At 36.9% G+C, this 19,595-nt stretch overlaps 2 protein-coding genes across 3 annotated transcripts in view; both read left to right on the forward strand.

Annotated features, from left to right (window-relative positions):
• rasa4 (RAS p21 protein activator 4) overlaps positions 1-2,102 on the forward strand; it is a 51,610-nt gene extending 49,508 nt beyond the window's left edge. Inside the window, exon 21 of the mRNA XM_079416806.1 lies at positions 1,280-2,102. Within this exon, the coding sequence (XP_079272932.1) occupies positions 1,280-1,407 (128 nt within the window). The 3' untranslated portion in view covers positions 1,408-2,102. The remainder of the gene's footprint in view (positions 1-1,279) is intronic.
• Positions 2,103-4,639: 2,537 nt separating this feature from the next.
• LOC306870548 (CAP-Gly domain-containing linker protein 2-like) overlaps positions 4,640-19,595 on the forward strand; it is a 49,293-nt gene continuing 34,337 nt past the window's right edge. For both annotated transcript variants that reach the window (XM_079417866.1, XM_079417867.1), the window contains exons 1-3: positions 4,640-5,024; positions 5,622-5,839; positions 16,835-17,352. In XM_079417866.1, the coding sequence (XP_079273992.1) occupies positions 5,725-5,839; positions 16,835-17,352 (633 nt within the window). In that variant the 5' untranslated portion in view covers positions 4,640-5,024; positions 5,622-5,724. The remainder of the gene's footprint in view (positions 5,025-5,621; positions 5,840-16,834; positions 17,353-19,595) is intronic.

Here is a 19,595-nt window from a genome sequence, read left to right on the forward strand (position 1 = left end):
CGCTTCTATTGTCATCTGCGATGACTTTCTTTCGTTCTCTCATCTCCCCTGTAAGAAGATCCAGTTTAGAGCATAGCGACTGAACAACTGACATGTGAGAAGCGAACTCGGTTCTTAGAATGTCCTCAAAGTGTGTAACAGTGTTCGCCATCTTGTCCATCATATCGCTCGCGGTCGGTGGCTTGGATTTCTTCTTAATTGGAGAAGCCGACGGAAACAACTCCTGATGTTTAAGAATGTATGCCATCAGGTAAAGCACCACCAATGAATAAAACTTAAAACAAAACAAAAAAAAACTGCAAAAAGAGGCCAAACGTGCAGAGCTCTACTCTAGTGCGACTAGGTTCATAAGCACATCATGTGACTCTCTGGTGCTTTTTCTATTTGCATGTGTTTTCTGAAGTTGCAGAGCGTTGAGCTCTCTCGGCCACCGTAATTTACACTGTTTACACTGTTAAAATAGCATAGCATTTTCTTAGCGATAGATGCTGTTTACTCAAAGTGCAAAATGGCAGGATTGTTATGTAATTTACTGTGTACTACTTAATGCAAATAGTGGCAATTATTGGCTGCTGTCCGTCTATTATGTTATGTGTCCCTCGACTTTTATACCAGGGACTGTAACAATCTGCACCTCAGTATTGTGGTACATTATAAAACAGTATGCAATAATAATGTATTGAGAGTAAATTATAATTTTAATTCAACTTATTAAAGGGATGCCACCTTATTGTGACGGAAAAAACCTCCCTACACTCCCTAACCCTAGCCAGTACTTTTTCAACTTGTTGATTATTTTCTTCATTTTTATTGAAAATAAATGCCTTTCTGATGTGATATGAGTACATAGACAGTCCATTATAATAATTTACTAGGTTAATCTTTTTCACGTTTCCTGGTTGGTAGATGCCCCGGGGACCCGACTAAAGCACTTAAATATGGAAAAAGTCAGATTTTCATGATATGTCACCCTTAAGTGTTAAAATGACTTAAACCAAAATAAATAAAATTTAAGCTAAATAGAAATATAAAAAAAAATAATAAAAATGACAAAAGCTCACAACAAAAGTACTAAAATCCTGAAAATATAAAAATAAAAGCTAATTGTAAATATCAATAAATACTATAATAATACATAAATAATGCTAAAACCACACTGCTTTCTTCTTCACATTTTATTTAATGATTAGTGTCCATGTTAAAACACCACTCACATGTACCCTTTGTTCTCTGGCATATGGAAGCTTCTCATAAATAAAGGACTGTTTTTATCTTACAGACAAGAAGAAAGTAGATGGAATATCAAAGCTCTTCAGTATTCTCCAAGACCTACATGATGCACATGCCGCGGTGGAAGAGGAGGAAAGATCAAAGAATAAAAATGTTTTCTTGGAATTAAAAACGTAAACATAAACAAAAGGACTTTTTAACTGGTTGCATTTCATACTGTAAGTCACTGTGTTATTCAGTCACTGAGCTCATACGCAGGCTTCAAACCTGCTATTATTTGACGAGAAAAGAAATGCTGTACTGTAAGTTGGATTTGTTCTTGTATTCTTGAACTTTTGAACCGATTCTTGATGGATAGATGGATATTTAGAGGGCTGAGATCACAATCCCTTTATTAAAGGATAGTCGTGGTGTATTTGCTAAATATTTGGTATTAAGGACAGTGTTTCTTTACCGCAATGATTCAAGTGGGTTGCTAATTCAAAAACTGTTTTGTTGGCATTTCTGCAGCTTTTACATGCATTAAAACAAATTTGTTTTAACTTTATTGATTTTCAACATTAACTAATGCGTTAACATTATCCTTCCTTCTTTAACGTGCTTTTGACTTTACAAAGCACCGTGGATAGGCATGCCAGCTCTTCCACTGTGTAATTTTTCATTAAATCAGTTTTATTACAATGTTTATATAGATTTTAATTCATTTTTTTTGTATTATTCTGTAGGTTGATGGCAAGAGGTGAATTAGTTTTTTCTTAAATACCATGTAAAGCTGCCATTCCTGCTGTCTCAATGCCTTGTCTATGTGTTATGTTTTGATGTTGTCTTTTTATGATATGAACTGTAAAAAAGTATGCATTGTGCATTTCACAAAAACAGTGTATTCCTGTCATTTTTAAATGTGGAACATTACTTTTTTCCTGAAAGGTGGTGATGTTTGGTATTTCTCCACTAGGTGGCATTATAGTGTTCCTTGTTGATAATGTGAATTCAGGCCTCATTTGCAGTACAGCAGTGCTTATGAACACAAAACTAATTCTATAAGCTTCCAGAAGATATCAAGAACGTCTCTGGATGGTGTTTTAATTTCCTCTGCAGCCATATTTAATTATGGCTTCAATTTACTACCTTTTAGTAAATATTATGTGCACTACACAAATCTCTTGAGAACAGCCTGCATTAACATAACTGTAAAATTATAAGAGGATTATTTCAGACTTTTTGAGGTTTAAAAAGTTTGTTTTATCCCTTGACTATAATTTAACTTGCAATTATATTCACAATATTTAATTTGTCTCAAGGGGACAAAACAATTCTGTCATCATTTATTCGCCCTAATGTTTAATGTATGATTTTCCTTCTTCCATACAAAACAAGATATTTTCCAGAATCTCCATGCTACTCTTATACAATGCCTAAAGTCATATAAAAACTGTGTTGTAAGCCATTCTGCAAAAACATCTAATTTGCATTCCGTGGAAGAAAGTTTTGCGCTTATAGCTTTGGCACTCTGTTTTGGAAATAAAACTGGATGTATTTTTATGGCATATCAACAATTATTTGTTAAACATATTCACTGAATATGACCAAATCAGGTGACAGTATGTGGGCAATATAGATTATGAATTGAGTATATTATTCAATAAGACGTTTGGACCACTCTTTTTTTCTTTCTTTCTTTCTTTCTCTTTTGTATTTTTTTAATTATTCAGTTGTGCATCCTAATTTATTCCATTCATTATTTGTTCTTACATTCTCAGAAAAAAAGGTACAAACCTGTCATTGGTGCTGTACCCTTTCAAAAAGTAATGTACACTTCATGTTCTAAATTTGTCCTTTTAACTAAAATGCATCTTTAAAGTACTTATATGTACCGTTTAGGCGTAAATAAGGTGTACAGATTTATATTTTAGCTGTTGTACCTAGGGTATTGCCCCAGTGACCGCTTTGTTATTGTTTTGAGTGTGTTATTATCTGAGTTTTGGGAATTTGACATTTACAGCTCCTGTTATTAAAGAGTCAGTTAAAGTGGTGCCTTATGTTTACAAGAAAGAATGTGCTTCCTGTTTTCTCTTCAGTAGTCATCTGAAACATGACCAGCCCTCTGTTATTTCCACTTTCTCTCCACCTCTCTCGGTCTGTTTTCCTCTCTCTGTGTTTTCTTTTGAGGCACCACCTTCTGTGCTATTAAAGACAGGCATACTATTTCACATGCTAAAGAGCATTTTGTTGTGCATGAGGATAAGAATAATAACAGAATAATAACTATGTTTATTTTGAAATGGGAAGACAGCATGCAAGGAGTCAGTTGATGTTTTGTTTTTTTGTTATGAGGAATTTAGCTTATTAACCGACTAGCTAATAATTTTCACATTTTTACTTTTAGTAATATGGCAGAATCTTCATTAAATTCAACAAGGTTCTACTTTTCTGAAACATTCCTTAATTATTTTAAAGGTATTTTAAGCATGCTTTAATTTCCTCATGGCTCATCATGATCATGTTTGTGGAATTGTATTCATGCACAAATCAATAAAAAAGGCATGAAAATGAAGTAAAAGATCTTTCCTTCTCGGTTACACCTTTTGTAATTTGCATGTTTTTTTATTTTTATCATTTTGATTTCATTTTAAGAATCTGAAGATGTCATTACTTTTTTTGTGGATAAGTGGTCTTTATTAAATAATTGAATCCATGACCGGAAATACATAATTTCCACAGCAGCTGGACTTGTTTGTTGAGTTTCCGTCCAGGATGCCCATGTTTCTTTCATTAATTGTATTTGTGTAAAAATGTCATTATTCAGTGGTAAAGAAAAGTAGGCTATGTAAAAGGTGTATCAATTATATGGCTAAATTATTTTTATAAAGCAGCCCAGTCTTTAACGTATGGATAACAGCCTCCCCCATGCTTGCTATGATAGGAGGCTAAACTGCGTAAAACTGTAGTAATGAAGTCCGACTCGTTCCGTGAGAATCGGTTCTTTTGAACCTTATGTTCAAAGAACCGGTTAAACGTGATTCAGTACTAATTATTCGTCATGGTATATTCTATTAAAGTACATGTATGCTAGTAGGCTACATGCTCTAAATCGTTCAAGCCATGAAGGATTATTTATGTCTAATGTTGTCAATTAAGTTTGATTGCAATGAGTGTAACAGTAATTTCGTCTCAATGTTCAATTTACTGCAGCCAAGATTCAGTTTATAAAATCAAGTGACAAAATTAACTTATTTAAATCAGCCCTGGTTCGTATGTTTGCTTGTGAAACTGCCGTATAAACATATTTCCATTGTTTTACCGCTGCTATGACTCAAGTAGATTCTTTTCGAATCGGCATGTCCGAATTGTTCGGACGAAATGAGTGTGATTCGTAAACACCACTTTTCATTTTCACCCGATTCATAGAAAAGATTCGACTCATGAACGATTCACGAATCGGACATCGCTAAAGCGGCCCCCCTGCCTGAAGTCTTTTACCCCTCCTGCTTAATGACCCTCATCTATTCAGCGACCATTTGCTCACCACTGACACACTTTCGGGACATTTCTAGGCATCTGTGTGTGAAAGAGCTTTCCTAAAATGTGCCGGTGTCTGTGAGCCTCGCATCCTGTCCCACTCTCACTGCCAGCTTTAGCTCAGCATCCATATTTTTCGCATCCGTGTGGGAGCGGGAGCAAAGGGAGTGGCAGACGCTGACAAATCTCAAGCCGACTGAGCCATCCCTGCACAGACCGTCTGAAGTTCGCCGGAGCCGACTTCTTTATAATTCACAGGATTTGGACTTCATAAGGTAATCGTGCTGTTTGTGAGAGCGGATGGGCTTTCTGTCGCTTGACAGGGGCGTGTGAAGACGGTCGCGAGCACGCCGCAGTGAAGAGCCAAAACAATAGAGCGGCAGAGTCTACGGCGCAGAAATGAGCCAGCAGACTAAACTTCCGTCTCTTTTAGCATATATTATACGCTTTTATGCTGCAGGCATTTGTCGTTGAAGTGAAATTCGGGTAGTGAGTTTTTAACGGAGTAAATTTAGGGTTTGGAAGGTAGCTGTGATGACAGCATATCGAAACTGCCGACCTCAGTGGATAATGGCTTTCATTTCACAGATATGCTAGAAAACCGCGTATGACCGTGATTTATTAGTGATTTATCACTCATTGGCAAAACAACGCATTCTCAGTCTATCGGTGTCGATTACATTGTTTCAGCCTCATCCAAACGATCAAATGTGGGTTTTGTGTATTTCTTTGCCCTGAAGCATTACATTATTGATGCTGTGGCACAGCCAGTATCCTGTTTATGAACTGGCATGGGCCATTCATGTAGCAAATTGCATCCAGTCAATGGGATTTATCTGTGTGTTTCAAATGCTCATGATGGTTGTCTTCAGTCCCGCAGGTAGAATGGAGAGGGATATCCGCCATCCTCACATTTAGTGCCTCGAAAAAAACCCTTAATAAACTGCAAAACCTGAAGTTTCTCCAGTGGACATAATGAACATGCTAAAGTCCAGTGGCTTGAAGATCCCTGGCAGGGGTCCTAAACACTCCAGTCCAGTGGGACGAACAACTGCTGGCCCATCAACCAGTCCTGCGGCTCAAAAAGACAGTAAGTTTGCTTCTTCTGTGCCTCTCTCACCTCCAGACCCACATTAGCCAGTGATATGCCTCATCATATTAGCCGTCACTAGGCCCAGACAGAATCTGCAGACACTTTTCTGCACCAGCGTTATTTTAGTATTTTTTATATACTTTTTATGTATATTATAGAATTAATCATCATTTTGAATTTGCTTTTATTTTTTTATATTTTAGTTTGTTTTAGTAATATTATGTGATCTCTAATTTATGTTAGTGTTTTGGTAACATTTCTATTTAGCTTAAATTAATTTTTATTTCAATTTCAGTTTTAGAAATGAAAGTTCTTAAACATAACATTCTATTTGAGTTTTTAGCCATGGCAATATTTCAAAAGTTATTTTTTTAAGATTAAGCTTTTCATCAGATGTTACTCCATCCCAAAATGAAAATGTTGTCATTAATCACTTACCTCCATGTCGTTCCAAACCCGTAAAAGCTTTGTTCGTCTTCGGAACACAATTTAAGATATTTTGGATGAAATCCGGGAGGCTTGTGACTGTGCCATTGGCTGCCAAGTAAATAACACTGTCACCGCACCACACAGATACGTTTTCTATGTTTATTTACACTTTGATTTGAACGAAAACAGTGTATCTGTGTGGTGCGGCTGACACAGAACAGCGTACGCAGCTTGCGTCCAGCGGATATTCTCCAAAATGGCGTTACGGTGACGCGGAGGAGATGAAATGTTGAATAAAGTCATTATTTTTGTTTTCTTTGCGTTCAAAAAGTATTCTTGTCACTTCATAAAATTCAGATTGAACCACTGATGGCAGATGGACTATTTTGACGATGTCTCTCATACTTTTCTGGGCCTTGACAGTGTTATTTATTTGGCAGTCAATGGGACAGTCACAAGCCTCCCGGTTTTCATCCATAATATCTTAAATTGTGTTTCGAAGACGAACGAAGCTTTTACAGGTTTAGAACGACATGGGGTTACGTTATTAATGACAAAATTTTAATTTTGGGGTGGAATAACCCTTTAACAAATGGGCCAGGGGCGTATGCAGGTGCATATGGGCTTGGACAGATTGGGGGCCCGCCGAGCTGAGGGGGAACTTTTAATTGAAACAAGGGAATGAATATAGAGCCCTGCACGGCCCGGGCCTTGTCCGACAGCTTATCAGAATTCTCCGCCCGAGTCTGACCCGAGCCCGTGTCTTTTTTTTCTCTCTCTCTCTCTCTCTCTCTCTCTCTCTCTCTCTCTCTTCCCCTTTACACAGCTGCTGTTGCAGCCATTAAAAAAAGTTCAGTTTTGGTTTTTAATGGCAAAGTGGTTATATTTTGTTTCGTTTCTTTATTAAGTTAATTTAGAAACATGATTGGAACATTTTATTTTTAAATTCCAAGAGGCCTGTGCCAGACAGTGAGTTGAGCATATGATTGATCAGTTACATTTCAAATCGTTTGTTAAAGTGGAAGCTGAAGCGCACTTTGAAGGACACGGAGGCGCTAGAGAGATCACTCTCATTTTTTTTTTCTAAATAAGAGTGGAAAATTAAAATGTGCCGTAATTTTTCCTCATAAAGGTAAGAGTATAGGCCTACATTATTTGAAGCTGCAAATAGTTTTATTTGTGTGCACTCACAATATCAACAAAACGTTTTGCTATTGTAAAATAAAGAAAACAAACAAGGTGGTCTTGATCTTGAGCAGGAACACTTCACAAAAACTGAACCGAAACTCAGCAAATACTTGCTTCACTGACATTATAAATATATTTATAGAATGCTATAAATTACTACTTTACAACGAAATAATTCAAATCAAAAATTTAAAACTCTTTCATTAGTCTATGTAATCCATAAAGATGCATTTTTCTCTAAAGGTGGGTCCAATGAGATATGGGGAGTCAGGGTAGTCAACGTCATACTATTTTATTTTTATTTTTTTTGTTTGTTTGTTTTGTTTTTAGTGTCACGCTGAAAAATAACTAAATAAGATTAACGTCATGCTTTTATTATCGCAATTTTGACTTTATTCTTAAAATAGCATGTTATATTGCGTGAAGTTAATGTGAAAATTACCCCCCCCCCCCCCCCCCCCCCCCCAAAAAAAGTCTGTGGCATTCAACCTGTCATTCTTAACACGAAAAACAGCAATAAAACTTAGGCTTATAGATGTTTTTTGAAACTTTAATTGATCGATTTCACGAGACATTCGTTTGTATTAAATTGTTCAGATTTTTTTCAAGATGCATTCAAATATTTATTCATGTTTATTTCGTGCTGCAAATATTAAAGAGGAAAATATTGTTGATTCACATGCCGCTTGAACTGAGGCGAATGTAGTTACCTCACTATAAAAGAACGCAAAACACATTCATTGTTTGTATCTGATCTTAAAATTTACAGAAAGATGAGACTTTGTGTTATAATAAAAAAAAAAAACAAAGCTTATTGCGATTATTGGGTGGCTTGCGTGCAGTGGACTTGAAAACGTTAAATATTATTTCCAAACATTAATACCGTAATTAAAACAGCTTGTGAATAGTCACGTAACGTTATTTACATCAGAAAAATTAACAAGTTAACCAAGTTGGATCCCATATCATTTGGGGGGGGGGGGGCCCGTACAAATTTTTGGTGTATGGGCCCAGGGCTGACTTGCTACTCCAATGAAATAGGCCTAACTGTTTTAATAGTTTTCATTAGCAACACATATAGTCTGATTTTGTGCGTGAAATGGATTTGAGCAGGATAAAACACACTGAGCAAAGCTGCAAGTACCTGCATAATAAACACGCCTAATTTAATAAGTAATGAAAATATTGAAGCAAATGTGCATTTTGGCAGAAATCTGTGTCATTTTCTCCTGAATTCTATGGTTGCAGATTCCATGTTGGCTGGATTGTTATTAAAAAATACTACTCTGTATTTTTTTGGACACAATGCCGTGGTAATACCATGTTCATGTGGACTTGTACAATGAAAATATCATGGTATGCACATGTGGTCAGAATTGTTGGTACCCTTGGTAAATATGATCAAAGAAGGCTGTCGAAATAAATCTGCATTGTTAATCCTTTTGATCAATTATTTTAAAAAATCATAAAAATCAAACCTTTCATTGGAGAATAAGAATTTGAAATGGGGGTAAATATCGGTAACATTTTATTTTAAGGTGTCATAATACAGAGTAATTACCTAGTTAAGTACTTAGTAGTAGCCGTTGTACTAACATGAAACAAAATGTACTTACCATGTAACTAAGTTATGGAACAGCATGTACTTACAGTTATGTAGAAACAGCATGTACTTACAGTTATGTAGAAACTTCTAATTATGTAGAAGTAATAGGCAGCTACTGTTACACATATGTAACAGACTGAGTCTGTTACACAGCTACTTGTACACTTAAGTACAATCTTGATACACTTTATTTTAAGTAGCTTATGCCTGTGTAATATTATGCAATTTTAATGTAATTAGAAAGGTATTATATGTATTTAAGCTGTGTACTGGTAGGTTAGATCAAAGTAAGGTGCAGCTGGATAAGGTGTACAGTAAAGATACACATGAAGTACACTTCTTCTCTTCAGTTCACCCCACTCATTTTCTACAGGGTTCAGGTCAGAGGACTGGAATGGCCATAGCAGAAGCTTGGTTTTATGCCCAGTGACCCATTTTTGTGTTGTTTTTAAGGTTTGTGTTTGGATTATTTTCCGGTTGGAAGATCCAAACATGTCCCGTTATAAGATTTCTAACAGAGTCAGTCACTTGTTGATTTTTTATCTGTTGGTATTTGATAGAATCCATGATGCCATGTGTCTAAACAAGATGTCCAGGACCTCCAGCAGAAATATAGGCCCACAACATAAAAAATACAGCAGTATATTTCACTTTTTACTTTGTATCCCTGTGTTCACCAAACCCATCTCGAGTGTTCGCTGCTAAAAAGCAAATTTTTTAGTTACATCTGACCATAGAAGCCAGTCCCATTTGAAGTTCCAGTCGTATATGACAACTGAATATGCTGGATATTGTTTTCTGGTGAAAGCATTTTCTTTTCTTGATTTTTTTTTCTTCTTGAAGCCCTCCCAAACAACATGTGGTGATGTAGGTGCTGTCTGATAAATTTTTAAATGTTTTTCTGACCCCGAAACTCAACCTTTTTCTGCAATTCTCCAGCTGTGATCCTTGAAGAGTCTTTAGCCACTCAAACTCTCCTCCTCAGCGTGCATTAGGACGAGGTTTGAAATACGGATATTTTTCTTACAAAAATGCATGGATTCGCTACAGGAGGCCTTTATTCATGCCCCAGAGCCGTGTGAGGCATGTTTTATTATGGACGTGCACGCTTTATTTAATGTCATGTGGACTGTTCAACAGAAACACCCGCCGACTGCAATGATAGAGCTTAGAAGTGCCAGGACAATTTTTTATATAATTCCGATTGGATTCGTCTGAAAGAAGAAAGTCATATACACCTAGGATGCCTCGAGGGTGAGTAAAACACAGGCTAATTTTCAGTTTTGGTTGAGCTAACCCTTTAAGGACATTTTTCTGTAGAAAACAGATTACCTTTTTTTTTTTTCAGTTTTGAGGTAATCTATATGCCAGTTGACTATTAAACATTGACAAAATTCACTTTTAGATATAAAAAGTTTACAGTTAAAATGTACAGTTTTTGCACTACAAAGGTTTATGTCCAATCAGATGCCTTCTGTTGTGAGAATGTCCCTCCCATCTATGACTAACATCAAGTAGCAAATCAGAGTTCATGGCTGTGATGTAATCAAGCCCATTTTACAAAGTACAAAGCTTTTAATATTCTCCATCCAAACATCCTGTTTCAACTGGAAATGCATCATCATGAGAGAAAACTATGCTCGTTAAATTATTTTTTGGCAATTTTAAGATAATTTACAGTATTTAAAGTCTTTCAACTGGTGGTAATTATATTTTCTACAGTTTGTATTTAGAGTTTTGCAGTGATGTTTAGCTCAAAGTAAAAAACTAAGAATTCATTTCGGAAACTATACTAATGTAAAAACTGGTTAACACTATAAACATCCTCTGGTCATGTCAGCCGCCCACAGACTGATGCTCTGTACACTCCCAAAACTAGAGTTTTCCCCAAAGATTTCTTACATATGCAGCCCAGGCACAGGAAATGAGTAGCACATTGGTTTAGACACAAGACTTTCTGAACCAGTGTAGCTTTTTGAGTGTTTTTAGGCCAGATAATTGTTTCGTATGAATTCTTTATGAATGCTTTGGTTGGTAGCATTTTTGCTTTAAAATGGTGCCACATAGTTCTTTACCCTATGTTCTAAGTGTAGTTTCTCAGTTTCTCTCAGCTTCAGAATAAGCACCATTAAATCAGGTTGCCATTTACACACCGTCTGAAGGATAATATAGACTGAGATGGCAAGAGTTTCAATCTGATTGGCTGCCCACAGCAGAAATCAGGGTCACAGATCATCATCAGTTCACCAGAAAACTCTAAAAGTAAAAAGAAACATCCCCAACACCAAGTGGTTTGAAGAATTAATGAAAAGATGGATGGATAAATACATTTCAAGATAGATGTTTCAGAGTGAAAAGTCTTAAAAGGGATGGTTCACCCAAAAATGTTGTTCTAAACCTGTAAGACCTCACCTTCAGGACACAAATTAAGATATTTTTGATTAATTCTGAGAGCTCTTTGACCCTCCCATAGACAGCAAGGATCCTTAGTCGATCAAGGTCCAGAATCGTAGCAAGGAGATTAGTAAAATAATCCATGTGACATCAGGGGTTCAACCATATTTTTACGAAGCTATGAGATTACTTTTTGTACTTTTTGTAAAACAGAAATAATGACTTTATTCAACAATTCGTCTCCTCCGCGACACCCTGGCGCCATTTTGGAGAGTTCTGTGTTAGCTGCGCCATACGGATAAGTTGTTTTCGTTCAAATCAAAGCATAAACAACGTAAAAAATGTTTTCTACGTTGTTTAATCTTTGATTTGAATGAAAACAACTAATCCACATGGCGCAGCTAACACAGAACAGCCGAAAACAGCCCAGCTCCTGGAGGCAGGCAATGGGCGGAGCTAAAGAGTCACAAGCACTTGTGTGACGATTGCCAACAACGCACAGACATTTGATGCAGTTTCACTTACCGCCTGCGGTTCTGAATCATGACTGGAATCTTTTATCACTGGGAATGCTCCATCTTTCAGTATCAAACAATGTGCAAATTCAGCTTTGAACTGGGCCTTGTTTATAAAACATTCGTCATAAAAATGACGGAAACAAACTTGTGAAACTCCGTTGCTTTATTTTGGAAAGCTGAACAAGGTTATCTTTCCCTCAAAACCAAAAACACACTTCTTTGGAGACATTCTTCTCGAGCAAGTCCTGTGCAGTGTTGCCGATGATGCTGATGGGTGTTATCTTGCTCTCGCTCTGGTTGACGTGCGCGCGCTCAAAGAAATGCCCATACAAGGAATTCCTCCCTTCATGACGTCATGAAGGGCCATGTTCAAAAATTTTCCGAAACTTATACGAACCTGGAAGGAGTGTATTTGGCACAGAAATACGCTGTCATACGTCCAAATGTTTTTTTTTTTGTTTGTTTGTTTGTTTCTTAACTTTGGCCATGTTTAGCATGAGAATCCAACGCTTTAACAGTGCAAATAAATAAACATGAATACCATTAAACCCCCCCCCCTTAACAGATGAGAATTAGCAATGTTCTTCCATCTTGTATAGACAAATTTCCACGTCTCCGTTCCTCCTCCAATACGATGCACTTGTTAATTGACATCTTCACTGGATTGAAGAGTTTGTTTAGAATCAAGAAGAAGAGAAGTAAAATTTGACGAAAGAGGTCATGCAACTGAAGGCTGAAATTGGCGCAACAAGAAGAAAAATCTTGACGAAATCACTGGTCAAGTTCATTCTTCAGTTTGCTCAACCTCCTTGGACTCCGTATTCATGTTGACAAATCTCTGCACATCAAATTGATCATTGGTCATTTTGAATGTCAGTCAGTTATTGGGAGAATCAATCGACAAATTACATTCAAATAACACTTAATTACATTTGTACCTGCATATAAAACTGGGATAGAAAAAAAGATAACACTTTATTATACAGTGTTCTTGTTACACATATTACATGTACATACTGTAGCAATAACAGTAAGTTATGCATAATTACAAGCAACTAACCCCAAACTAAAGCCTAACCCTATAGTAAGTACATGTTGTTAATTAATATTGCTTAATATTTTGTATAATTGTTTAATACACTGTAACAAGGCCATCATACTTTGTTAAATATAAAGTAACCAAAAACAACTATTGGAAAAGTTACATGCATATTATGAATCCAAGTTTTTGTTATCAGGAGATACTCTTCCATTTCCAGTGGGAAAAAGAGGGAGTGTTTACGGTGGAGGAGTGATCTGGACTCTACAGAGAGCTTCTGCGATAGAAATGTGTGTGTGTGTGTGTGTGTGCAGGGGGCGGTTAAAGGCTGAGCTGGGGTCATTGTGTTAGCTTGTGCTGCTGATTGGTGGGATTGAGATGGTGGGAGGAGGAGTGCAGGCACAATAGTGAAGTGAGGCTTGTGTTCTTCTCTTCTTCCTGCATCACTCCTTTTTCTTTTTTTCCCTTACTGATCTTGTGTTACCGTAGCAACCCAGCCACTTGGGCAAGAAATGCACCATGTAGAACAATCAAAGCCTCCGCTCGAGCCCCGCAATGGGCCGGGACTTCCTGAATGGGCCTAGTTTTCTCTACCGTAGTGTAGTGCTTGTGTACTCCTCTCTTTAGTCCCAGCACATGCCCATGCACACACACTCCTTCTGCTTATGTTTCACCGCACTGTGCTGAGTGTGCTTCACTGCTGCCCTAATGTGTGATGCACAATTATGGATTGTAATTGGGTCATTGGCTAGTGAAACAATGGACCAGCGCATGCTAAGTGTAATACTTTGTAAGTATAAATGTATATATTGCTTACGATGATCCTCATTTGCTGCTTTGCAGGAAAGTTTCTGCTAAATGAATAAATATGAATTAAGAAAAAAAAACAGTTTAATAATTTTACAGAGGAGTAGTTGAGTAAAACAGACAGTTCTGTCATCATCTACTCATTCTTCTGTGGTAAAAAAAAAGATATTAGAATGTCCAGGCTGCTCTTCATGTACTAAAAAAGTGAATGGGAATGGGTTTTGGAGCTTCAAAAACTGCCCCAAAACACCATAAAATTATCATTAAAGTAGTACATTCCTCTTAATACACTGTATGTAAGTTATTATTAATTGAAAGTCTTCTGCTACACAACTTGAATAACTATGTACTTTACACAACAGAGCTGTTCATCGATGGTCCAAAATAAACATACCACTACAGACAAAATTTACCAGCAATGAGTATTCTACATGATCATTTTACATATTTCTGACCCGCCATTGGAATATACTAATACTTATAAACTTCAAATATTTCATAAAGACATGGTTAAAGTAATCCATATCATTACTTTAAATGATGAACATTTTAATTTAGACTTTTTTTTACACATAAATATTGATTAAAGCATATACGTAGGGCCCATCAAATATGGTAAATGGAAGCTTAAACATGTTTGCTTGACCCGTGAGATCCAAAGAAGTTCTTGTATGTTTAGCAAGATGCAATTGGCCATATTAGTTTTTGTATTCTACTCTATTTTCTGCCAAAAAAGGGGATTTGTTTATATATTTCCATCACTGCTGACGTTTACACGTCTGCTTCTGTGTGGTACTGACCTCAATAATAGTTGAATAACATCCAAAATTCTCGACGTAGACAGTCTTGTCAGCTCTTAAGAAGCACACCGGCCCTGCATTGTTTCACACCATTTCTAAACAACAGCAAATTATGCCAGGATGTTTTTTTGACTGATAAGGAGCCCAGAAATTCTTCATATCAACGATCTTTAACCACCATGTTTATCAGTCCAAGAACATGTTGGAGCAATTGAGAAACAAAAGCAGTCATCATCCCCCTCCCCCCAGCACCAATAACTCCCCCCACACATGCGCTGAGCTATGAAAGACTGACTGAATACATTCTAAATGAGCCGTGGCTCACACATCATCACTGTATCCTTCAAGCGGTATTCGGTAAGAGGCATGTGTCAAAAGCGCCCAGGTTCATAAACTGTTTCACTGCAAATCCCACTGACCCAGATCCGTTCAGAAATTAGAGTGCTGCTCAACCTTGCATGAAGGCTGCAGTGACATCCAGACATGAGCGAAATGATGAAAGTTCTCTGATGCCATGGATTAAATGAGCTGTGTAACAAGTGTTGACAACATATGCTGTGAACATTGTAAATTCTTAAAATGGATGTTTTTCGATGGACCTCATTGATTTATTAATATCCAGTTTCAAGTCAATAAATTTCCTTCTGAAAAATTCACATTACAGAAGTAAATACCTGAATCGTTTTGACATTAACGTTTAATATTTTCACCAAACTTTGTATGACGGGGATTAAAAACATTTATGGAAAGTGATGTTATGATCAGGTGTCAAAATCGGGGGAAGTAATACATTGTTGTACCATGGTACACTACTGTTCAAAAGTAACGTTTTTAAATGAGATTCATGTTTAATCAGCAAGGATGCATTAATTGATTCAAAGTGACAATTTACTGTTACAATTGATCAAATTTACAGTGATAAAATTCACTGTTAAAATTGATAAAAAGTGACAATTTAGTGTTACAAAAGAAAAATCAGAAAGGATTCAGAAAATCCTGAAAAAATGTCATCGTTTCCAAAACAAAAATAGAAGAAACAAAACTTGATGGTTTTTGAAGGATCATGTGACACTGAAAATTTAAGTAATGGCTGCTGAAAATTTAGCTTTGCTATCAAAACAATACATTGCATATTAAAACATTAAATTAGAAAACAATTCTTTTAAAATGTAATAATATTTCACAATATTGCTATTTTGCTATATGTGACCCTGCAGCACAAAACCAGTCTTAAGTGTCAATTTTTCGAAATTGAGATTTATACATTATCTGAAAGCTGAATAAATAAGCTTTCCATTGCTGTATGGTTTGTTAGAATCTGACAATATTTGGCCGAGATACAACTATTTGAAAATCTGGAATCTGAGGGTGCAAAAAAATATTGAGAAAATTGCTTCTCAAGTTCTTAGCAATATCCTAATGATTTTTGGCATAAAAGAAAAATCGATAATTTTGACCCATAACATGTGTTTTTGGCTATTGCTGCAAATATACCCCAGCGACTTAAGACTGGTTTTGAGGTCCAGGGTCACATATTTCTAATCAAATAAATGCAGTCTTCTTTAAGAGACATCTTTCAAAAACAAATAAAATCTTGCAATCCCAAACCGTTGAACAGTTGTGCTCTTTGTTTTTTGCATGATATTCCAAAGAAAGACTTCCAGTTTCTTAAACAATCCTGCATCTGTGACACACTGTCAGTTACTACAGGAAATCATTTCCACTCATGCCTTATTTTGTAAAAACGTATTCACTGTTTCAGTAATATATCCAATAAACCAGAGAAACAGAAACGATACACACAGGGATACCTAGAAAAGGGACATAATGCAACTATACACAACACTGTTTATGTGGAGCAAACTCCACCCACAGTAATTACATTGGTATTGCATAATTAGAAGTTCATCCACCTACAACAGTATTTCCACCACTAAAAGATAGCTTAGACATTACATCTCAAATAACACATTTGGCAGAATGAATAGTAATACTTCAAAATGCTCGAGCGACAGAGAACCCTCCAGAATGCCTTGCCCTATAGACCTCCATTGTAAGTCTTTTATTTTACACACCGTTTTTATTTGTTTTAACAAACTCGGAGTCAGTTCTTTCGCAACTGACAGTGTGCTACAAGTTATGTCGATTGCGCTTTGCTGAACCTGGAATATTCCTTTCATAATCCACTACCAAATCTTTTTCTATCCACAGGTTGCCCCTACAAGCAGACGACTCCCACCCCCAGCAGCAACGCCTCAGACAAGTCCAGCTCCAAAGCCTCTGAGGTGGGTGATGAGGTGGCCGGGGACTTTGTGGTTGGTGAACGTGTCTGGGTGAACGGAGTCAAACCAGGAGTCATCGCCTATCTTGGAGAGACCCAGTTTTCCCCAGGACAGTGGGCTGGAGTGGTGCTGAATGACCTGGTTGGAAAAAATGATGGCTCCGTCAATGGAGTGCGTTACTTCGAGTGCCAGCCTTTGCAGGGCATTTTCACCAGGCCTTCCAAGCTCACACGACAACCCATCGGAGACGGGAGCGATGAGCAGCAGCAGAACGCACAGCTGCAGGGTGGTGCGGGAGCATCTGGTCAGCGTGTGGTCATGCCACTCAGAGAAGGCATGCTCAACAGCTCCGTCAAAACCGGCAACGAGTCAGGATCCAACATGTCTGACAGTGGATCTGTGAAGAAAGGGGGAGAGAAGGACCTTAAGGTCGGAGATCGAGTGCTGGTGAGTGTTGGAAGTTTTTCTCAGTGAGTATAATAGTATATATATATTATATGATCCCAAACACACCAGCAAGTCCACCTCTGAATGGCTCAAGAAAAACAGAATTAAGGTTTTGGAGTGGCCAAGTCAAAGACTAAATCTGATTGAGATGCTGTGGCATGACCCTAAACAGTCCATTCATGCTCGAAAACCCTCCAATGTGGCTGAATTAAAAAAAAAATATTCTGCAAAGAAGAGTGGGCCAAAATTCATCCTCATTGATGTGAAAGACTCGTTGCTAGTTATCGCACATGATTGATTGCAGTTGTTGCTGCAAAGGGTGGCACAACTAGATTTAGGGGGCAATTACTTTTTCATGTAGTGCCAGGCAGGTCTGGACAGCTTTTTTCCCTTAATAAATGAAATCATTATTTCAAAACTCCATTTTGTATTTACTCGGGTTATCTTTGTGTAATATTAAAATTAGTTTGATGATCTGAATCATTAAAGTGTGAAAAATACGCAAAAAAAAAAAATAATTGAACCAAAAAAAAAAGACAGTAAGGGGCAAAAAAAAAACCTCTGTAAGTTTGTTAGTAAAAACCTCTGTTAAAAAAAAATAAAAAATTCAATTAACAGTATTGCAGGTTAGGCTATATATAATGAGTATAAGCAGTCAATATGATCAGTGATCGAAAATGATATTCTTTGAGACTGGAGCACTGTATAGGATGTTATGGTTGTGGAAATGCTCCGCTTTGTTAGTATCTGATTATGTGTAGCTAGTTTCAACTAAACCTTTTGTAGACAGAGCTACTCTACCCTTTTGCATGCTGTTTTATTATTGGGCTATCATCGATTTCAGATGAGCCTGTCCTTAAATTTCATGTAAAAAGCATTTTTTTAGTTTGCCTGTGAATGACTAATGTGTGGCTTTCCTTGTGTTAGATTCCTCATGTTAGGTAATAGATGCTGCCCAATAGCTGTCTGCTTCACTATACAGTTGATTGGCTGTGGGTCAAATTGCTTTCCATTTAGTGTAGCGCAGTTCTAAAGCTTTTTAGGCAGTCAATATTCTTAATCAGATGGGATTACTGCTCCATAAACCATTCGGCCATTGATCTCAGCTATCTACTTGACTGTCTGCTTTAATCCTGACTGACACCTGATTGGTTTGTTTAGGGAGGAAACCCACTTAGACAAAGACACACCAGTTTCTATAGATTCTGTCCTTTTCACTAAAACAAAATTTTACTTCAATGTTTATTGTATGAAAATTATTTATCTCTATTTTTTTCAAATTACGACTAATTTACCACATTTTTGTTGAGCTGAGGAACAAGTCTAAATTATTGACTGTGGGTGCAGTCGATAGAGCTTCAGTTGAATTTAATCTAGTATATCCCTGTAGGTAAACTCAAATCTCAAATCCTGCCAGATGTCCCTGTAGAACTGTTTACAAAATGTTTAGAATGTTGTATGACATATAGATTTTGTAATTTCAACATGCACATATCTGTTTAGTGCTATTCCAGTTTGCTATATAACTGAACTGCATTAGAAAGATGTCAGTTCCCTGTTGTCTTCCCCTACAACTGGTATCTTATTACTATGACTGTGCTGTAGTGAATGAAGGACCTCTCAAAGTCAGTGCTTTTCCATTGTTTGCTCTCCCAAGACTTCCACATGCACATGCGTGAAAAAGATGCTCATATATCAGCAATATATGAGCCACGAACCAGGACTCAACAGACCACCGTGACAATGCCTTGTAGGGATTTCACCTCGTAGCTCCTCCAGCAGGGCTAAACACTTTGCAAAACCACACACAGACTGATGGAATCAATTTCTTCTACACGTGATCAAAATCATTTTAAAGCTTGGTTCTCATGCACGTCATACAATAATTTGTGGCTTCTTCTGTTTAATCACAACTTTAAATATAAATGTGGAAAGTAATTAGTTATATCACGCAGGCTTTTTGTCACTTTTATTCAGAGACAACACCCTGTAAATTAATACTTCCCTACTTTATAGTATGCAAAAAACAGTACTCCAAAGGAGTAGTATGTCCAAAAACACAGTATTTGAAAAACATTAGGCAGTGACCCTACTATTATGTAAAGATTGTGTCTAGTGTGCATTTGATGAACACTTGTTCCAAGTGGCCACATGAGAGTTGTGAATGGTGAGAAAACAAATGATGGTATAGTTCACATAACGATGTTGATGTAGTACATCTGGATTGTTTTCATAAGACACCC

The sequence above is a fragment of the Barbus barbus genome (genome assembly GCF_936440315.1).
Source record: "Barbus barbus genome assembly, chromosome: 5".
In the NCBI taxonomy this organism is placed as follows: domain Eukaryota; kingdom Metazoa; phylum Chordata; class Actinopteri; order Cypriniformes; family Cyprinidae; genus Barbus; species Barbus barbus.